The sequence below is a fragment of the Copadichromis virginalis genome, linkage group LG8, assembly GCF_057382275.1.
Source record: "Copadichromis virginalis isolate Kocher_CV1m ecotype Utaka linkage group LG8, C_Virginalis_male_GT1.1, whole genome shotgun sequence".
NCBI lineage: Eukaryota > Metazoa > Chordata > Actinopteri > Cichliformes > Cichlidae > Copadichromis > Copadichromis virginalis.
The window spans coordinates 14,302,973-14,324,453 of NC_140625.1; the positions used below are offsets into that span (position 1 = coordinate 14,302,973).

Consider the following 21,481-nt stretch of genomic DNA (forward strand, 5'->3'; position numbering starts at 1 on the left):
GTTGCGGTATTTATAAAGCATAATAACTATATATTAATTATATATAGGGTATATTCATGCTGTGGGATTGTTGCTACTGAACAGATTCTGATCTGTGGGTTGCTGATAATACAAACCTGGAGACGAATAAGTTGGCATGAACGCCAAAATCACCTCAAATTTCTACAGGTGTGCAATTGAGAGCTTGCTGACAAGCTGCATTACAGTTTGGTACAGAAGCTGCTCTGCCAGCAGCCGTAAATCACTACAGAGGGTGGTGAAGGCAGCAGAGCACATCACTGGCATGAGGCTTCCTGTCATTCAGGACATTTGTCTTCACCGTAAAGCACACAGCATCATCAAGGAGCACAGCCACCCAGCACATAAGCTCTTCTCCTTATTACCATCTGGCAGACGTTACAGGAGTCTGTTTGCTTTACAAGTACTCTGTTTAATCTGCACTGGTCACTCCACTTTATTGATATTTATATATTTTTTAAAAAGTGCAATACTGTAACAGCTGCCACAAAAGAAAACCTTCTGTACTGTTCAGTCTGTACTGCTGCTCATTCCTGCCACTGTGCAATATCCCATCTGCCCCCCCGCCCCCCGTCACATTCCTATTTAAGATTTTTCCCCACACTGTATGTCTACAAAAAACAAAGAAAAAAAGGCTGAAAATGTGTGCACGTCCAATTCAGGCGAAGTTTTGTGTTTTAAATGGAAAGACGAATTGTGAAAACACATCTTCAATACGATCCATTTAAGAAAAAGAGAGAACGCTAAAGAGGAAAATCAAATCCATGGGCATGGGTGTTGTGCGTCACTCCGAAATTTCTCTAAAATGGGCTTGGCACTCCTCTCGTAATAAAGTCTTATAACCCCAAAAACTATAAACCATATTCATCCGTCCCAACAAGTTGCTCTGTGGTTTGTTTTTGTGTTCCCAGTCAACAGCAACGTTAATAAAAGCATTTTTTTTTCTGCTTTTCTCCAAAAAGCGTTTACACAGAAGTAAAGTGTCTGTGAAGGTTCTCAGTCATCCAGGTCATCGTAGTCAAAGGAAGTAAAGTATTTTAAACACGACATTTAATTAAAACTGTTGCTTTCTGGTCAGATAACAGTCTCAACCAAAGATTTAAAAAAATTGGCGTGGTAGGACTCTAGATTTCGACCCAGATTAAAATAATGATCACCATTGTCATGCAGTCAAGGGCGTGTTTACTCTGTGTTTTTGAACGTTTGCTTCGCTCTTGAATGCAGCGCACTACCCTTCAGAAACCTATTGGTTGTGTTTAAAGAAAGGCGGGACTTGGATGTAGGATGTATTGTATGATTGGATAGGTGCTGCGTGACTATATCGGAAGTTGATCCCTCATGTTCTGTGCGCATATTTGATATCCAAAATATGGAAGAAATTAATGGTAAGTCGAAGTTACCGGCGAACAAAAGTATTCGCAGATACCTGCAGTTTTTAATTATCATATATTTTGTGTATTGTCATGCTAGGAGACGGTAGTTGACGGTTAATTTAGCCAATTAACTACCAGAAGCTAACTGACCGTTTCAGATTATGTTTGACTGTCGTTTGCTAAGGATTAACCACCGTGTCGTTCAATACTCAGTAAAAGGCCTTCATCGCCTTAGAAAAGTGAAGTTTGTAATAAACATGTATAATTATATAGTTACTGTGCACTGTAACGACAGTAACTTGATGCTGAACTTGTGAACTGGGCTCGTGCCCTCCGCACTATCTAAAACCTATTTCCAGATTAGGTAGAGTGTCTCATTGCTTGTTTAAATTTAAACTAATAAAGCCTTAATTTATTAGTTTTTTTCTGCTTTTTAAATCAGATGGAAACTTGGGCCAGGTCCGACACGTTGTGTTGGTTCTGTCAGGGAAAGGAGGAGTGGGAAAGAGCACCATCACCACAGAGCTGGCGCTGGCCCTGAAGCATGCTGGGAAGAAGGTGAGCTTAGTTCATGTCAAGATATGCCACCATGTAGGGCTGTGCGATATGACCAAAATCTCATATCCCGATATAAGACATCTATCGTCCCGATAACGATATAAATCACAAAAATGTAACATTTTCTGTAAATTCTGTGAATCTCGGGCAGCTCCATCTTGCGGGAAGTGTTTCCAGCTGCGCGTCATGTAGCTGGAGTCCAGTGTTTTAACCGATGCATGAAACTATACATTTTTAGACACAAGTTGTAACAGCCACCGTTTTCTTTGTGAGTGTTTATTACACGGAGTGCTGTGGGGAAAAGCCTGTTCTAACGTTTGAGTCTAAGGTTTATTTTTTAGCACCCGGCGGCTCTTTTTTACTTCTCATCCGTAAATAATCTGCTCTTTCACGTGATTCAGTTTATTTTGAAAAGTCTCAACAGGATCTTGAGCTTTATTGTGAAAGGTTTATGTGGAAGATAAACAAGCGGACACGCGATGGTGTTACCGTCATTGTTGCTAACCACAACGCATAAAAACAGGGGCTTGTCCGTCCATAGTGTGGTTATATTAAATATAAGAGAAAGAGAGAACTTTAATAAAGCCACTACAGTGACCATCAAAACATGAAAAAATATTACCGTAAACAGTTTATTTTGCGACACTACGAAACAAAGGATAGCATAAAATGAAACGACATATGTTTTTATATCGTCATCCGATATCGTTACATCGAACAGCCCTACCACCATGCTGTTATATTACAACACATTATAATGCTTAATTGGATTCATTATTTTTTTTAAATGGGGAAATCACCCATCAGTGTTACTGTTTTGTTTTGCTATGCCTGACTATGTTCATACAAATGGGAAGCTCATTCAGGAACTTCTGGTTTAATCAGGTTGGCATCCTCGACGTTGACCTCTGTGGGCCAAGCATTCCTCGTATGCTGAGTATGGGCCGGCCCGACGTGCACCAGTGTGACTCGGGTTGGGTGCCGGTATACACTGACACCCAGAAGAGCTTGGCCCTTATGTCTATTGGCTTTCTATTGGAGGACCCAGATGAAGCTGTGGTGTGGAGGGGTCCCAAGAAAAACGGTATCTGCTAGACTACTAATCTGAAAGGCTTGAACTGTACAAGACCTGTGAAGGTGCTCTTCAAGACATCCTTTGAGGTCTTGAAGAGCACCACAAACAAGCACCCTGTGCTTCCCAAGAATCTCCAACCCTGTGTGCATTCACAGTACTAAGTTTAAGTAATTGTGCAATGTGACTGTTTGCATCACCAGCCCAGTGTTTGAAGACTTTGCTGTTGAGCTCAAGTTTGTTCTACCATTCATCCTATCCATGTCTGCATGTGCTTTACCCACAGCTTTGATTGGTCAGTTTGTGTCAGATGTAGCTTGGGGAGAGCTGGATGTGCTGCTGGTGGACACACCGCCCGGGACATCAGATGAGCATTTGGCCGTACTGGAAAACCTTAAGAAGCACAGAGTGGATGGAGCCATTTTGGTCACCACCCCTCAGGTACATATCAGAATGAGGCAAGAAAAAACACACGTTTTGTATAGTAAGGTAAATAAGAACACTGGCCATCACTGCACCTCTCTTGTGTAGTATTTTCTGCAAAGACCAAAATATGTTGTCATATATTCCTTTTATTGGGGTCATTATTACAGACAGAACTGCTGGACCACCTAATGCATGCTAATAAAAACACTCTTTTATGAATGACACTCAAAGTAAGTTGGTCATGTATTTTCTTACAGGCAGTATCTACAGGTGATGTGAGAAGAGAGATCACCTTCTGCAAGAAGACAGGTGTACGGATCCTGGGGATCGTAGAGAACATGAGTGGATTTGTTTGTCCACACTGCTCTGTGAGTGAGCCTTTATGCTGCTGTTTATTTGTTCTACTGAAATATACAACTTATCAGACACTGTGCTCCTTTTAATATGTCCTCAGTTATTTACTCACCAAACTATGTTTATTTAGCACTCTTCTAGTCTTATCTCCGTTCTTTGGTTCTCCATTTAGAATAACCTGATTTTATTTTAATCATTACCTTTTTCGTTTTTTTTTAAGGAGTGCAGCAATGTATTCTCAAAGGGTGGTGGTGAAGAGTTGGCCAAAACGACTGGGTCTGTGTTTCTAGGTGAGAGTCACAGCAGTGAATTACTTGTAATGCTAGCATGCAGCCACAAGGTATCTCAGTACACTAGCAGGAAGTGTCACTCCTGACCCACCAGTCATGATTCTGGGGGTTTTCCATCACTTCCATGCTGCTTAAAGTCTATGCAGACACTTTGTTCAAAAGAATGATGCATAACTGATCAGTAGGTGTCACTCAGATGAATAGATAATTCAATAATTTCTCCTGACTGCATAACCACTTTGTGTGAAAATCAATAATGCAGATCGATCAGCTCACCAGTGGCATTGAGTCGCCAGCTTTAGCCAGCACACAAAACTATAGCACATTTCATCAATGACTAATTTGAGTTGCACTACTAACAGAGGATGCTGGGATGTGTATTAAGAGTTAACCTCATGTGGGATCAGTCATCTCTTTTCACTCATTTCAGGTTGTGTGCCATTGGATCCTCTTCTCAGCGCCAGTATAGAGGAGGGCAGAGACTTCACACAGTCATTTCCTGACAGTGCCACCTTCAGTGCCATTAGCAGTATTTGTCAGACTTTGCTCAACAGCCTACAAACTGACTGAGACAGATTTTGCATAGTTGTGCTGTGAAAACTACATGAGAAGTGTTGACTTCCTTTGTTTAGTTCCAGATAACTACTGTTAACAACTCAGCTGACCTTTCTTTGTATGTTGGTCTGTAATACGATGGTAAGCTGTGCTGCCCAAGAGAGGCTTTAAACGACAATAAAATATGGAGTACTGAAAACGCTACAGTCTGTGTGTTTGGACGCAAGTCAAATCTAAGTTGGAATCTTTAATTCAATTGTGAAAACATTCACGTCGACACATCAGGATAAATTCAATACCAGTGACAATACAGGTTTGTCGATTGGTGCTTCGGTAAAATGCGTCAGCAGCAGTACCATTTTCAGAAAACAAGACTCCAGATCAAATTGGTCAAGTCCATGTAGGAAACTAGGTCGAATTTTGCATACTAATCTCCCTGTTACATCCTACAACACATCTCCCAAACACAATTTAACCCTCATTTTTTGCAATGATATTATTTAAATCTGATATCATAAGTCTTGATTCTTGATCTGGATCATAATCTTCTGAAACCAGCCTGTGCTTCAGGTTCATATTCCAACAGCAACAAAACACTAAAACCCATGCAGGATTCTTACGGCTGGAATGTGGAAGAGATGAAGTACATCCACGGATGAGGGGAGGAGAAGGGGGCAGGTGAATAAGATGGAGAGGAGATGAAATGTGGAAATTACACTTGTGAGACCCCAACACAGGGCACACACACTTTTAATGCAAACAGCAGTACTACAGGAAAAACACTGAAGTTTGAGAATGTTCGCAATGATTAGAATACAGCTACACATAAAACTCCCACTCCACCAGCAACATACTAAAGGCAATCTTAATTATTAAACCAAGAATTACGTCCAGAGGAATTCCAACCACTTATCACGATTAACCCACAGTGCATTAAATCTATCTATATAGATATTTATATGTCTATATATTTATATATGTATATATCCTGGGGAATTAAGAGACTTTTGCTGCATTAAACAGTTCAAAGAACAATTTCTTATAAATAAAATCAGTGGAAAAAGAAAAAAAAATTTTTTTTAGTCCATACACATTTCTTTTTACAAATAGATCCTCAAGATTAATGCAGAAACTGTGTCAACTCCCAGGCTGATATGGGAGGAGAGGGAAAAAAAGAAAAGCTGTACGGCCCTTTGGTCAGCTCTCTAAGACCAGAGGCCAAGCTGGCCTCAAAGCCTGAAATAAGTGGAGGGAGAAAAGGAATCTTCATCATACAGTTGTTTTTAAACACACGCACACACCCACACACAAGACAGACAAATCACTACATTGCGCATTTACAAGTTGACTATCAAATTGGGACGACTGTACACATTGTTGAGATAAGACCATATTTATGGAGCCATTTTAATTTATTTTTACCCCTCCTGCATCACTTCTTTCATCTTGCGTGCCAAAATCCCCCGCCCAAACCCGTTCCTCTCTCTTTTTAACCTTTTGTTGAGAGGATTAGAGCAACAATGAGCCCATAGAGACCCAAGACCTCAGCAAAAATCAAAATGAGGATCATGCCCACGAAAAGCCTTGGCTGCTGAGCTGTGCCCCTCACGCCCGCGTCGCCGACAATGCCGATCGCAAAACCTGCTGCCAGTCCGCTGAGGCCCACACTCAGCCCAGCTCCGAGTTGGAGGAAACTCCTGCACAGAGAGAGACACAGACAGTGGTTAGCACAAAGATGTTGCTTTAACCTTTGAAGTTGACACAAATCAGAGCATCTTCAAGACTAATGTGACTAATCACAGCCTGTCCTTCGATACAAGTCTAGTGACCCGAAAAGCTGATATTTCTTTTACAAGCTGTAACCAATGCAACATTTTATTCAATCACCAACATGTTCATTTGATTCTTCCCCCCAGTTACTGAGTCATACTGTTGAATCTCAGTTCAACAGTATGACTCATTCCCCATTTTTTCAATTAACAGACTTTCCTTATAGCAAGGGACTCGATAGCCCAGGCAAACACTCAGAGCAGCTAAAAGTCTGATGATACTGAGTAAAAGTCATTCTGAAATTTAAAAAAAACAAAAACAAAAAAAAAAACAAAGTAGATCATGTGGTGTTCATCTCCAGATCATTATACCTTTCCATTGTGTAGTAACAAAAACAAACAAACAAAAAAAACAAACAAATCATGTGCGTTACTCAGTGAAGTGCGTAAAAAACCCCACAACACTTTTACTTCTTTAAAAAAAAAAAAAAAAAAAAAGCAGTTTCAATAGCTTATTACTTTTTCTGGTAAAGCTCCCTGTATATGGCCATACTGCACACTGCCCATACTGTCAGGCATTACACAGAATAAATGAATTAAGATAGAAATCAAGGATGTTTGGAACAAATATTTCTTAATATTTATAATAAATATGGAGTGTGAATAATTGTCCGTCTTGATCAGTTATCCCCGCAACAGATTGGCGACCGTGAAACAGGTTGCTACGGAAAAATGTGATATCCGACCTGCCAGCGAATGACTGCTGGCTGGTGATAGGTGAAACAGGCTTACAGTGCTGGACTGAAAACTTGCTTGTGATTGATTTGGTTGCTAGCAGGTTGTCGTGGTTGCCCAAGGTTCAGATGGAAGAGGCTGACTTCTCTCCAAACCAACTACTTTCCAAGTGGTAGTAAGGCTGAAAAGTGTGAAAGAAACCAAAAACGTCTGCACTTGTTCAAGTTTTACCACCACTTGGCTCCTGGTTGGCAACTGTTTGCAGAGAAGTCTGAGTTGTTCATGAAATTATTGGAAAATGCAGCAACCAAAGCAATCATAAGGTGGTTTTTGGTGCAAATGGCCTTTTTCACCTAGTGCCTGCCAGCAATTGCTTACCAACTGATTGAAATTTTATATATTTTTATACATATATCTCGTCTTTATACTTGTGTGACTTGGCCTTAGATAATGAGGGACTTGACACTTTTTCTTTGCCCTGTTCACCATCCCAGAACTCATTATTTTGAGCGAGATTGGAAGAACGTCCTTTAATGATTGAATATTCCAAATTAGAGTACACACAATGAAATCCAAATTGTCTAAAAGCAGAACTGGACGGTCAGTCTTTCAGAAAGAAAAAGAAAAATTGCAAATTGTGCATCTATAGAAAATAATTTGTCAGGCGAACTCACTTGTAAAGAGACTGCTTCTCTGCAGTGTTGTTGGCAATCAGCACTGCTACTACCAGGCCGTAAATGGCTATGATACCCGCCATGACCACAGGGATGATTGACTTCATGATGAGCTCTGGCCTCATCACAGACATGGCAGCAATACCTGTACCGCTCTTGGCTGTGCCATAGGCTGCTCCCAAGGCTGTAAGGAATGACAGAAATGATAACGAGTTAGATAAATAAAAACACAGCAAACTAGAGCACATAAACTACATAATCTACCCCCCCGCCCCCCGTCACATTCCTATTTAAGATTTTTCCCCACACTGTATGTCTACAAAAAACAAAGAAAAAAAGGCTGAAAATGTGTGCACGTCCAATTCAGGCGAAGTTTTGTGTTTTAAATGGAAAGACGAATTGTGAAAACACATCTTCAATACGATCCATTTAAGAAAAAGAGAGAACGCTAGAGAGGAAAATCAAATCCATGGGCATGGGTGTTGTGCGTCACTCCGAAATTTCTCTAAAATGGGCTTGGCACTCCTCTCGTAATAAAGTCTTATAACCCCAAAAACTATAAACCATATTCATCCGTCCCAACAAGTTGCTCTGTGGTTTGTTTTTGTGTTCCCAGTCAACAGCAACGTTAATAAAAGCATTTTTTTTCTGCTTTTCTCCAAAAAGCGTTTACACAGAAGTAAAGTGTCTGTGAAGGTTCTCAGTCATCCAGGTCATCGTAGTCAAAGGAAGTAAAGTATTTTAAACACGACATTTAATTAAAACTGTTGCTTTCTGGTCAGATAACAGTCTCAACCAAAGATTAAAAAAAATTGGCGTGGTAGGACTCTAGATTTCGACCCAGATTAAAATAATGATCACCATTGTCATGCAGTCAAGGGCGTGTTTACTCTGTGTTTTTGAACGTTTGCTTCGCTCTTGAATGCAGCGCACTACCCTTCAGAAACCTATTGGTTGTGTTTAAAGAAAGGCGGGACTTGGATGTAGGATGTATTGTATGATTGGATAGGTGCTGCGTGACTATATCGGAAGTTGATCCCTCATGTTTTGTGCGCATATTTGATATCCAAAATATGGAAGAAATTAATGGTAAGTCGAAGTTACCGGCGAACAAAAGTATTCGCAAATACCTGCAGTTTTTAATTATCATATATTTTGTGTATTGTCATGCTAGGAGACGGTAGTTGACGGTTAATTTAGCCAATTAACTACCAGAAGCTAACTGACCGTTTCAGATTATGTTTGACTGTCGTTTGCTAAGGATTAACCACCGTGTCGTTCAATACTCAGTAAAAGGCCTTCATCGCCTTAGAAAAGTGAAGTTTGTAATAAACATGTATAATTATATAGTTACTGTGCACTGTAACGACAGTAACTTGATGCTGAACTTGTGAACTGGGCTCGTGCCCTCCGCACTATCTAAAACCTATTTCCAGATTAGGTAGAGTGTCTCATAGCTTGTTTAAATTTAAACTAATAAAGCCTTAATTTATTAGTTTTTTTCTGCTTTTTAAATCAGATGGAAACTTGGGCCAGGTCCGACACGTTGTGTTGGTTCTGTCAGGGAAAGGAGGAGTGGGAAAGAGCACCATCACCACAGAGCTGGCGCTGGCCCTGAAGCATGCTGGGAAGAAGGTGAGCTTAGTTCATGTCAAGATATGCCACCATGTAGGGCTGTGCGATATGACCAAAATCTCATATCCCGATATAAGACATCTATCGTCCCGATAACGATATAAATCACAAAAATGTAACATTTTCTGTAAATTCTGTGAATCTCGGGCAGCTCCATCTTGCGGGAAGTGTTTCCAGCTGCGCGTCATGTAGCTGGAGTCCAGTGTTTTAACCGATGCATGAAACTATACATTTTTAGACACAAGTTGTAACAGCCACCGTTTTCTTTGTGAGTGTTTATTACACGGAGTGCTGTGGGGAAAAGCCTGTTCTAACGTTTGAGTCTAAGGTTTATTTTTTAGCACCTGGCGGCTCTTTTTTACTTCTCATCCGTAAATAATCTGCTCTTTCACGTGATTCAGTTTATTTTGAAAAGTCTCAACAGGATCTTGAGCTTTATTGTGAAAGGTTTATGTGGAAGATAAACAAGCGGACACGCGATGGTGTTACCGTCATTGTTGCTAACCACAACGCATAAAAACAGGGGCTTGTCCGTCCATAGTGTGGTTATATTAAATATAAGAGAAAGAGAGAACTTTAATAAAGCCACTACAGTGACCATCAAAACATGAAAAAATATTACCGTAAACAGTTTATTTTGCGACACCACGAAACAAAGGATAGCATAAAATGAAACGACATATGTTTTTGTATCGTTACATCGAACAGCCCTACCACCATGCTGTTATATTACAACACATTATAATGCTTAATTGGATTCATTATTTTTTTTTAAATGGAGAAATCACCCATCAGTGTTACTGTTTTGTTTTGCTATGCCTGACTATGTTCATACAAATGGGAAGCTCATTCAGGAACTTCTGGTTTAATCAGGTTGGCATCCTCGACGTTGACCTCTGTGGGCCAAGCATTCCTCGTATGCTGAGTATGGGCCAGCCCGACGTGCACCAGTGTGACTCGGGTTGGGTGCCGGTATACACTGACACCCAGAAGAGCTTGGCCCTTATGTCTATTGGCTTTCTATTGGAGGACCCAGATGAAGCTGTGGTGTGGAGGGGTCCCAAGAAAAACGGTATCTGCTAGACTACTAATCTGAAAGGCTTGAACTGTACAAGACCTGTGAAGGTGCTCTTCAAGACATCCTTTGAGGTCTTGAAGAGCACCACAAACAAGCACCCTGTGCTTCCCAAGAATCTCCAACCCTGTGTGCATTCACAGTACTAAGTTTAAGTAATTGTGCAATGTGACTGTTTGCATCACCAGCCCAGTGTTTGAAGACTTTGCTGTTGAGCTCAAGTTTGTTCTACCATTCATCCTATCCATGTCTGCATGTGCTTTACCCACAGCTTTGATTGGTCAGTTTGTGTCAGATGTAGCTTGGGGAGAGCTGGATGTGCTGCTGGTGGACACACCGCCCGGGACATCAGATGAGCATTTGTCCGTACTGGAAAACCTTAAGAAGCACAGAGTGGATGGAGCCATTTTGGTCACCACCCCTCAGGTACATATCAGAATGAGGCAAGAAAAAACACACGTTTTGTATAGTAAGGTAAATAAGAACACTGGCCATCACTGCACCTCTCTTGTGTAGTATTTTCTGCAAAGACCAAAATATGTTGTCATATATTCCTTTTATTGGGGTCATTATTACAGACAGAACTGCTGGACCACCTAATGCATGCTAATAAAAACACTCTTTTATGAATGACACTCAAAGTAAGTTGGTCATGTATTTTCTTACAGGCAGTATCTACAGGTGATGTGAGAAGAGAGATCACCTTCTGCAAGAAGACAGGTGTACGGATCCTGGGGATCGTAGAGAACATGAGTGGATTTGTTTGTCCACACTGCTCTGTGAGTGAGCCTTTATGCTGCTGTTTATTTGTTCTACTGAAATATACAACTTATCAGACACTGTGCTCCTTTTAATATGTCCTCAGTTATTTACTCACCAAACTATGTTTATTTAGCACTCTTCTAGTCTTATCTCCGTTCTTTGGTTCTCCATTTAGAATAACCTGATTTTATTTTAATCATTACCTTTTTCGTTTTTTTTTTAAGGAGTGCAGCAATGTATTCTCAAAGGGTGGTGGTGAAGAGTTGGCCAAAACGACTGGGTCTGTGTTTCTAGGTGAGAGTCACAGCAGTGAATTACTTGTAATGCTAGCATGCAGCCACAAGGTATCTCAGTACACTAGCAGGAAGTGTCACTCCTGACCCACCAGTCATGATTCTGGGGTTTTTCCATCACTTCCATGCTGCTTAAAGTCTATGCAGACACTTTGTTCAAAAGAATGATGCATAACTGATCAGTAGGTGTCACTCAGATGAATAGATAATTCAATAATTTCTCCTGACTGCATAACCACTTTGTGTGAAAATCAATAATGCAGATCGATCAGCTCACCAGTGGCATTGAGTCGCCAGCTTTAGCCAGCACACAAAACTATAGCACATTTCATCAATGACTAATTTGAGTTGCACTACTAACAGAGGATGCTGGGATGTGTATTAAGAGTTAACCTCATGTGGGATCAGTCATCTCTTTTCACTCATTTCAGGTTGTGTGCCATTGGATCCTCTTCTCAGCGCCAGTATAGAGGAGGGCAGAGACTTCACACAGTCATTTCCTGACAGTGCCACCTTCAGTGCCATTAGCAGTATTTGTCAGACTTTGCTCAACAGCCTACAAACTGACTGAGACAGATTTTGCATAGTTGTGCTGTGAAAACTACATGAGAAGTGTTGACTTCCTTTGTTTAGTTCCAGCCTTATGTAACCATTTACTGATCATGCTGGTAGTGTCCGTTATCTCTGCTGCACAGCAGACTTTGTGCATAGGTCTGCTGAAGCTGCACTTGTTGTGGTTTGAAGATTGTCGGCTCTGAGCGCAGAACAAAACAAAGATAACTACTGTTAACAACTCAGCTGACCTTTCTTTGTATGTTGGTCTGTAATACGATGGTAAGCTGTGCTGCCCAAGAGAGGCTTTAAACGACAATAAAATATGGAGTACTGAAAACTCTACAGTCTGTGTGTTTGGACGCAAGTCAAATCTAAGTTGGAATCTTTAATTCAATTGTGAAAACATTCACGTCGACACATCAGGATAAATTCAATACCAGTGACAATACAGGTTTGTCGATTGGTGCTTCGGTAAAATGCGTCAGCAGCAGTACCATTTTCAGAAAACAAGACTCCAGATCAAATTGGTCAAGTCCATGTAGGAAACTAGGTCGAATTTTGCATACTAATCTCCCTGTTACATCCTACAACACATCTCCCAAACACAATTTAACCCTCATTTTTTGCAATGATATTATTTAAATCTGATATCATAAGTCTTGATTCTTGATCTGGATCATAATCTTCTGAAACCAGCCTGTGCTTCAGGTTCATATTCCAACAGCAACAAAACACTAAAACCCATGCAGGATTCTTACGGCTGGAATGTGGAAGAGATGAAGTACATCCACGGATGAGGGGAGGAGAAGGGGGCAGGTGAATAAGATGGAGAGGAGATGAAATGTGGAAATTACACTTGTGAGACCCCAACACAGGGCACACACACTTTTAATGCAAACAGCAGTACTACAGGAAAAACACTGAAGTTTGAGAATGTTCGCAATGATTAGAATACAGCTACACATAAAACTCCCACTCCACCAGCAACATACTAAAGGCAATCTTAATTATTAAACCAAGAATTACGTCCAGAGGAATTCCAACCACTTATCACGATTAACCCACAGTGCATTAAATCTATCTATATAGATATTTATATGTCTATATATTTATATATGTATATATCCTGGGGAATTAAGAGACTTTTGCTGCATTAAACAGTTCAAAGAACAATTTCTTATAAATAAAATCAGTGGAAAAAGAAAAAAAAAATTTTTTTTTAGTCCATACACATTTCTTTTTACAAATAGATCCTCAAGATTAATGCAGAAACTGTGTCAACTCCCAGGCTGATATGGGAGGAGAGGGAAAAAAAGAAAAGCTGTACGGCCCTTTGGTCAGCTCTCTAAGACCAGAGGCCAAGCTGGCCTCAAAGCCTGAAATAAGTGGAGGGAGAAAAGGAATCTTCATCATACAGTTGTTTTTAAACACACGCACACACCCACACACAAGACAGACAAATCACTACATTGCGCATTTACAAGTTGACTATCAAATTGGGACGACTGTACACATTGTTGAGATAAGACCATATTTATGGAGCCATTTTAATTTATTTTTACCCCTCCTGCATCACTTCTTTCATCTTGCGTGCCAAAATCCCCCGCCCAAACCCGTTCCTCTCTCTTTTTAACCTTTTGTTGAGAGGATTAGAGCAACAATGAGCCCATAGAGACCCAAGACCTCAGCAAAAATCAAAATGAGGATCATGCCCACGAAAAGCCTTGGCTGCTGAGCTGTGCCCCTCACGCCCGCGTCGCCGACAATGCCGATCGCAAAACCTGCTGCCAGTCCGCTGAGGCCCACACTCAGCCCAGCTCCGAGTTGGAGGAAACTCCTGCACAGAGAGAGACACAGACAGTGGTTAGCACAAAGATGTTGCTTTAACCTTTGAAGTTGACACAAATCAGAGCATCTTCAAGACTAATGTGACTAATCACAGCCTGTCCTTCGATACAAGTCTAGTGACCCGAAAAGCTGATATTTCTTTTACAAGCTGTAACCAATGCAACATTTTATTCAATCACCAACATGTTCATTTGATTCTTCCCCCCAGTTACTGAGTCATACTGTTGAATCTCAGTTCAACAGTATGACTCATTCCCCATTTTTTCAATTAACAGACTTTCCTTATAGCAAGGGACTCGATAGCCCAGGCAAACACTCAGAGCAGCTAAAAGTCTGATGATACTGAGTAAAAGTCATTCTGAAATTTAAAAAAAACAAAAAAAAAAAAAAACAAAGTAGATCATGTGGTGTTCATCTCCAGATCATTATACCTTTCCATTGTGTAGTAACAAAAACAAACAAACAAACCATGTGCGTTACTCAGTGAAGTGCGTAAAAAACCCCACAACACTTTTACTTCTTTAAAAAAAAAAAAAAAAAAAAAGCAGTTTCAATAGCTTATTACTTTTTCTGGTAAAGCTCCCTGTATATGGCCATACTGCACACTGCCCATACTGTCAGGCATTACACAGAATAAATGAATTAAGATAGAAATCAAGGATGTTTGGAACAAATATTTCTTAATATTTATAATAAATATGGAGTGTGAATAATTGTCCGTCTTGATCAGTTATCCCCGCAACAGATTGGCGACCGTGAAACAGGTTGCTACGGAAAAATGTGATATCCGACCTGCCAGCGAATGACTGCTGGCTGGTGATAGGTGAAACAGGCTTACAGTGCTGGACTGAAAACTTGCTTGTGATTGATTTGGTTGCTAGCAGGTTGTCGTGGTTGCCCAAGGTTCAGATGGAAGAGGCTGACTTCTCTCCAAACCAACTACTTTCCAAGTGGTAGTAAGGCTGAAAAGTGTGAAAGAAACCAAAAACGTCTGCACTTGTTCAAGTTTTACCACCACTTGGCTCCTGGTTGGCAACCGTTTGCAGAGAAGTCTGAGTTGTTCATGAAATTATTGGAAAATGCAGCAACCAAAGCAATCATAAGGTGGTTTTTGGTGCAAATGGCCTTTTTCACCTAGTGCCTGCCAGCAATTGCTTACCAACTGATTGAAATTTTATATATTTTTATACATATATCTCATCTTTATACTTGTGTGACTTGGCCTTAGATAATGAGGGACTTGACACTTTTTCTTTGCCCTGTTCACCATCCCAGAACTCATTATTTTGAGCGAGATTGAGAGAACGTCCTTTAATGATTGAATATTCCAAATTAGAGTACACACAATGAAATCCAAATTGTCTAAAAGCAGAACTGGACGGTCAGTCTTTCAGAAAGAAAAAGAAAAATTGCAAATTGTGCATCTATAGAAAATAATTTGTCAGGCGAACTCACTTGTAAAGAGACTGCTTCTCTGCAGTGTTGTTGGCAATCAGCACTGCTACTACCAGGCCGTAAATGGCTATGATACCCGCCATGACCACAGGGATGATTGACTTCATGATGAGCTCTGGCCTCATCACAGACATGGCAGCAATACCTGTACCGCTCTTGGCTGTGCCATAGGCTGCTCCCAAGGCTGTAAGGAATGACAGAAATGATAACAAGTTAGATAAATAAAAACACAGCAAACTAGAGCACATAAACTACAATGCACAGGTCACAATGGGCTGGTAGACAGATGACTGAACCCAGAAGGCAGAGCTGAATAATGAAGCAGAAGCGAAACAGGAGATGGAGCAACGACACAGCTGTTAGTTTCTGTTCCCTTTAAAAATCCAACATGGCTCTACTTGGGAAATTTTCCCCTTCAAATTGAAACCAATGAAAACATTTTCTACAAATACAGATTTAGACAATTAAATATGTATTCTCATTCAACCAATGTTATTTCAGAATTAGGCTGCAGAGCTGTATATATCACACTCTGAAGAACTTTGGGCTTCAGTACACACACAAAACTGCAGTGTGAATACATATTTATTCACAACCCTGCAACATCTGCTGTGTAACATCTTTAGCCTGTCAGGCTGTAAAGTAATGGGGGACGTAGAGAACAAAAAGCTTCACCAGCGAATTTAGCTCTGCTGATCTGTGACTTACAAAGGCACCGTCTGCGTCACACACAATCAAGTCTGACGGCAGGAGCAGAGTAAAAGAAAAATCAATAGTTGCCCGTTTCGAAATTAGAAAAGCATAGTATAAACAAATATAGAAGAAAAGACATCCATTAACAACAAGTCATAATTCTGCCTGACAAAAAAAGGTCAATGTGGCTCATTTCTCAATATACAAACAAAAGGCTGAAAGAGGGTCGAGAATCAGAGAGGCTGGTTTGACAAGGTTTCCTCTGTCAAAGGTGTGTGCACATTAATGCAAACCTGTTCATTCACTTCAAAGCAAACAGCTCAAAGCTCTGACCACACACTGCTTACATTCTGTATGGGCCACCATTTTGGCTATAAACACATTCACATTTTTATTGGGAAATTTTCAGTTTTCACAAATTCAACAATATTGCTCAATACAGCCTTTGCACTCAAATTTTGTTACCAAGCTGGCAAATCCCATGTAACAAAATATTTGAGAATACGGGGAAAAAAAAAAAAAAAAAAAAAAAAAGTGTAAATCTGTAACCTCTCATTTATGAGGCCACTATGATCTTAAGCTGACCTTGTCATATCAGTGGTGTAAAAACCAATGCCCTGACAATGTCATTTTCTTGGCTCTCTGTAGCCAACACGCAGATGATGATTAAATCTGAAAAGTCTCTTGTGAGATCATCCTTGGAGACAGCCTGGTAAACACAGCCCGAGCACTGTGTAGAGCCTGGAGAGATGGCTTTCTGGTCAGTTTAAATAAAACTAGCTGCGAGGATATCTGGCAAACAGATCTAGAGACAGACAGGAAGGAGATTCAGGCCAATCCACAAATGTGCACATGGCAGCCAGCCCACACCCCCCTCACTACTAATATTGATTTAACATCAGACTGATGATATCACTAGAGGTTAAATCACTCCTGCTCATCTACTCAGATGTGTCTTTGTATGACTGGGCATTGTTTTTTGTGAGAATTGCAAGAACCAAAAGAAGTGAGAAAAAGAGTTTTGACTTTGGAGGTGCCAAACTTTCAGCCGGGGGTGTAAATGCTTTAAATTAGACGTGACACTGACCGAAGTGCTTCAATATAAAAACTGATTGAGACAGCAGCGATGTTTAAAGCATTTTCCCCAAAAGAAAACTATTATATTGATAAACCAAATGACTACAGGGCAATATGCTAACACACTTCAGCCTTCGTCTATTCAAAAGTTTAGAAAAATTCAGCCGTCCATCATCAGTGAGTGTAATACATTACAGTCAGTAATATAATCCCTCGACTATTCTTTCTTGGTCTATTAGGCCTTACTCAAGCGTGACAGGTGAGCGCTGATAAACATTCTTATTCTGTCCTGATGATTAAAAGTTTGATGTGTGGCAGAATGGTTTCTACAGTGGTGTGGAAGAAAAACCTCTGGATTTTAATCCTAATCCCCGCAGCGTAGGTAAAGAGCTTTTCCTCCTTTCCACCCACAGAATATTTTATGTATGGGATGCCCTTATGACGTCTTATTCTGTCAGAGCAGGAGGTGCCTGCAGCTAGAGATGATCTTGCATGCGAAATGCCTACGCAGCAGACAGCCCATCCGTCTGCCATGAATGCAGATAAATGAGGAAGCACTGGTTTTGAGGAAAGAAAAGAAATTCAACATGAAACTGCAATTTCTTCATTCGAAAACCGTTAACCAGTCTTAGAAAACAGGACTTCTAGCTGCAACGTGGAAAGGAAAAGATGCTGGTTGTGAAAACTAAGACTTGCCCTGACCGATATATTGCATCAGAAGCTTGAGGGGGATGTCTAGAACCTATATGTGCCATCACCAATCATCTCTCAACACGGAAGACAGAGAAATAACGCAAATGTTAATTAAAGGTCAAGTAACTAAAAATCACTTTCTAAAAATGATTAGGCAGAAAAAAGAAAAATAAGCTTTGCAGGAAATCGAAAATTTACTGCAGCGCGAGAGAAGCAGTTTTTCAAGCAATGAACATGCATCAACCCCACAATCAGTAGGTTTGTCAATCAGGATATAAATCTACATTTTATTTTTATTGGTTCTGCAGAGAGAAAAGGTGCTGTGGTGATTCATGAAGGAGGAGAAACAGAAAGAATGCTGCCACAGGAGAAGTGCTACTTGTCCCACAGATTGTAACACCCTGAGTGTATCACCTGTTCTTAGCTAAAGATCACTAAAACAATTCATTATCACCTGACACCACTGCTGCAACTCACAGCATGTGACAGCAGGACGCCAAGTGCCGTTATTAAAAACCAAGGCATCCACTTATTTCAGCAGATACGTTCAAACATTTTAAAATATTCTATTGTAAGAATCTTTAGCCAACCCCTTAAAGTACGACATGTTGAGAATAAACTTAAATGGCAGCCACTATTTTAGCGCTCATGTACACTGCAGTGATTGATGTCACAGAAGCACAGGCAACAATTCCTGTTAATGAAACCACAGAACAATTAGACTGCTCAAAGCTGAAGCTCGATTCATAAAAAGTCCCCATTTTCATGCAAGCACGAGCCCCCTTTCTTCTCTGCAGTGTCCCACTTGTTACTCTTTCACCATCACAGACTTAAAAATAATAATAAGTATTCTAACATGGGGCAATTACATATAACACATGATTAATCGCTGGGCATTATTACTTATTACTTGCACTCACTATATCATATTTGAATCTGAATTGCTGCAGCTCATGAAATCTCATGATGAGGTCTGAAAATGCCAATTTTTCACAGATCTTGTGATGTCTTGAAAAAAAGGTATCAACAAGATAAATATGACAGAGCTCCCTCATGCCTGGAGTTACAACTCTGTAAATTGGTCAATTAGTGGCTTGGTGGTTTAACTGTTGCAGCATGATTGTAAACTTTGTCAATGTGAAATTATTTTTGAAGTGTGGAAAAACATTACTGCCATTACACCAAATTAAAGGAAGAGAAGTATTAAATTAGGAAATAGTCCATAAAACAATCGTGACCTGTAATAAAAAAACAAGCAGGTATCAAAGTTCACTTTTTATATTACTTCCCACTTTCCATCTTAAAGCCCTGAAACCAGTCCTGTTGAAACTAGTTAACAATGACTTGATATTTAAAACAATTCCCTGCTGACTTCTTAACTTTAACATCCTGAAGTTAACGTGTAAGAAGATAAATACCCAGATGGCATTTCCGAGTCAGAAGGCTCATCATGTGATAATCATGTGATCTTGTGTCATTCCTTACACCAATAAGGAAGTTAACCAGCTGATCCTGGTTTCCAGTGCTCAGTTGTAAGAAAGAGGTTTTCAACCAACCAGTAATTTCGATAACACGCTACAAACAAAACTCAAACCGTTTATGTAGAGCGAAAAAACTCGAGCTTTACGAGTTTCACTTTCTAAAATTGCGTCCTTTCTTAATACAACTCCGCCAACTTATTACTCAACACCCTTGTAGCCTTAATGCAGCAGGGTGGCATTTTAGAGGAAAGTGGCAATCAACCCAACATGCCTAAAAGAAGCACCCTAACAAAAGGCTGTGTTACGAGTGAACCATATTACAACTCAGTCTCATAATACTACTTTATTTGAATAGAGTATTGGCACGATCGTATATGTTCGCATCCCTTCCTCTCTCGTGCCTTTTGCTTTAGACAAAACAGGCTAACGCCAGAGCTAACTTTTGTAGTCGTCATCAGCTAGTCAACTAGCTTTGACTAGTCCTCGCAGTCTCATGATGAAGCGGGAAGGCTAGCTGTGACAATTGTATTCACAAAGAAATACAAACTAAAAATTAGCAAGTTGGGAACACGCCAACAATCACTGGCTGCACCAGCGAAGTCTAAATAAACGACTGCTCGAGATTAGCTTTGCCACGATAGCGGACGGCCCTCACACTTAGCTCGGAAAGAAGTACTATGGCTGAGATCGCCGCGTTGGGACACATGCACACACACACACAAAAAGGATTAAGCTGCAAAAGAAAACTGCACCACTGGTTAAATAATAATTGATATATGAAATATAATCCTTTTATAATTACCGCTGAACACCATCGCCGCAGAGGCACCCATCGCTGAGAAGAACGGGGCGTACTCGGGGCCTTCGGAAGACGACATTCTTTCTCACGTTTTACGGTATAAAAAAAAATAAACTAAATATACAAAATTAATTATATCTGGTGTGTCAAAAAGCGCACTTCACGAAACCTGTCGAAGGCCACGGAATTGAAATGCTGAAGCGACTATACTAAGGAACCTTCTTGTCGCCTAACCTAACAGTGTAAACGAAACAGTCACGACTCCTGCGATAAATACCCGGCGCAGCAGTACAAAATGGCGAAGCGGAAAATATCACCTGACTGGTCGTACGGACAAAACCTATCACTGACAGGGTGAGAGGGGGGCGCAGTAAAAAAAAAAAGGTTAATGATTTACTGTTCGACACAGACTGTTTACGAAAGAAAATGTACGGGTTTAAAGCGATGTTTTAATGACGTAGTCTGAGCAAAAACAGCGTTTTTGTTCTTTCTTTTCACCTTTTATTTTAAAGGTCACCCCTATTGTGCTTCACTTTGGTATGCTCCGCTGCAGGCTTTCCCTTTGATATCTACATTTAATTCACCCTTCTGAAGAATGAGGACGAAATGATGGGTGAAAGCAATAGATATCTTATTTATTATTTTCTACACCTTGCACCCGGGCTAGGGCCATTTAGTGGAAGGTGGTTTGCAGTCAGGTGTGATATGCAGCAATGTACCACATAACAGTTGGAGAATCCCCATTTCACTGAGATTAAGAAAGAGGAAGGGGTCATGAGAGCTCGCACCCCGAGTTAGAGATGAAGAATGTCTGCATGTGTGACTCAGAGAAAGCTTGTGCAGTCCCCATGCCTCCTCCTCTTCTCCCATCTATTCCTCTTACCCTGCTCACTCTGCATTGCCTAGTCAAGTCAGCACTACATGCAGGCCCCCTCCCCCAGTGCTACTGTCTCGTGATGCCATTTCTCCACAAGGACCACAGGCCTCCTTCCTTTCGATCACTTTAACTGGCCAGTATCTTAGTAAATCAGGGGTATAAAACAAGAACAGAACATTTGGAGATGGGGATGGTGTGTGTGTTTGTGTGTGTGGTGATGCTGGTAGCAAAACGGTCACTATGAATGAAATGACTTTCATTTCTGTTTTCTCTTTTTCTGGTCCTTGACTGAACACTCATTGATCCGGGTGGGGGGGTGAAGAGAGAGGTGTGTAGCATTTCAGCTGAGACTGGATTATAGTGTTCATACTCAGAGCCTATTTAATAGCATGTAATGTGATAGTCTACATACCC

General features: G+C 40.5%; 3 protein-coding genes and 1 pseudogene across 4 annotated transcripts; 2 read left to right on the forward strand and 2 right to left on the reverse strand.

Annotated features, from left to right (window-relative positions):
* The first annotated feature begins 1,261 nt into the window (after positions 1 to 1,261).
* On the forward strand, positions 1,262 to 5,804 carry nubp2 (nucleotide binding protein 2 (MinD homolog, E. coli)). Its single transcript, XM_085466030.1, has 7 exons — positions 1,262 to 1,403; positions 1,834 to 1,949; positions 2,835 to 3,033; positions 3,308 to 3,462; positions 3,705 to 3,815; positions 4,022 to 4,091; positions 4,522 to 5,804. The coding sequence occupies exons 1-7, from the start codon at positions 1,388 to 1,390 to the stop codon at positions 4,659 to 4,661; spliced, it is 807 nt and encodes a 268-aa protein (XP_085322156.1). The 5' UTR covers positions 1,262 to 1,387; the 3' UTR covers positions 4,662 to 5,804.
* On the reverse strand, positions 4,874 to 8,072 carry LOC146702956 (V-type proton ATPase 16 kDa proteolipid subunit c pseudogene; annotated as a pseudogene). The gene is made up of 2 exons (XR_014922109.1): positions 7,825 to 8,072; positions 4,874 to 6,343 (listed from the first exon to the last, which is right to left on the reverse strand). The product of XR_014922109.1 is annotated as a V-type proton ATPase 16 kDa proteolipid subunit c pseudogene (transcript).
* Positions 8,073 to 8,772: 700 nt separating this feature from the next.
* LOC146702957 (cytosolic Fe-S cluster assembly factor nubp2-like) lies at positions 8,773 to 13,824 on the forward strand. The gene is made up of 7 exons (XM_085466031.1): positions 8,773 to 8,913; positions 9,344 to 9,459; positions 10,333 to 10,531; positions 10,806 to 10,960; positions 11,203 to 11,313; positions 11,521 to 11,590; positions 12,021 to 13,824. Exons 1-7 carry the CDS (start codon positions 8,898 to 8,900, stop codon positions 12,158 to 12,160), a joined length of 807 nt encoding a protein of 268 aa, XP_085322157.1. The 5' UTR covers positions 8,773 to 8,897; the 3' UTR covers positions 12,161 to 13,824.
* LOC146702958 (V-type proton ATPase 16 kDa proteolipid subunit c-like) lies at positions 12,510 to 20,491 on the reverse strand. Its single transcript, XM_085466032.1, has 3 exons — positions 20,194 to 20,491; positions 15,448 to 15,631; positions 12,510 to 13,981 (listed from the first exon to the last, which is right to left on the reverse strand). The coding sequence occupies exons 1-3, from the start codon at positions 20,267 to 20,269 to the stop codon at positions 13,774 to 13,776; spliced, it is 468 nt and encodes a 155-aa protein (XP_085322158.1). The 5' UTR covers positions 20,270 to 20,491; the 3' UTR covers positions 12,510 to 13,773.
* Positions 20,492 to 21,481: the final 990 nt, after the last annotated feature.

Bases quoted from the DNA above. Each gene is read 5' to 3' on its own strand.
- nubp2 (XM_085466030.1), top strand. The intron at 3,034-3,307 runs GTATCTGCTAGA...CTTTACCCACAG, and splicing joins GAGGGGTCCCAAGAAAAACG to CTTTGATTGGTCAGTTTGTG. The intron at 3,816-4,021 runs GTGAGTGAGCCT...TTTTTTTTTAAG, and splicing joins TTGTTTGTCCACACTGCTCT to GAGTGCAGCAATGTATTCTC.
- LOC146702957 (XM_085466031.1), top strand. The intron at 10,961-11,202 runs GTACATATCAGA...ATTTTCTTACAG, and splicing joins TTTTGGTCACCACCCCTCAG to GCAGTATCTACAGGTGATGT. The intron at 11,314-11,520 runs GTGAGTGAGCCT...TTTTTTTTTAAG, and splicing joins TTGTTTGTCCACACTGCTCT to GAGTGCAGCAATGTATTCTC.
- LOC146702958 (XM_085466032.1), bottom strand. From the start codon at position 20,269: ATGTCGTCTTCCGAAGGCCCCGAGTACGCCCCGTTCTTCTCAGCGATG. The intron at 15,632-20,193 runs GTAATTATAAAA...CATTCCTTACAG, and splicing joins TGCGGCGATGGTGTTCAGCG to CCTTGGGAGCAGCCTATGGC. The intron at 13,982-15,447 runs GTGAGTTCGCCT...CTCTCTGTGCAG, and splicing joins GAGAAGCAGTCTCTTTACAA to GAGTTTCCTCCAACTCGGAG.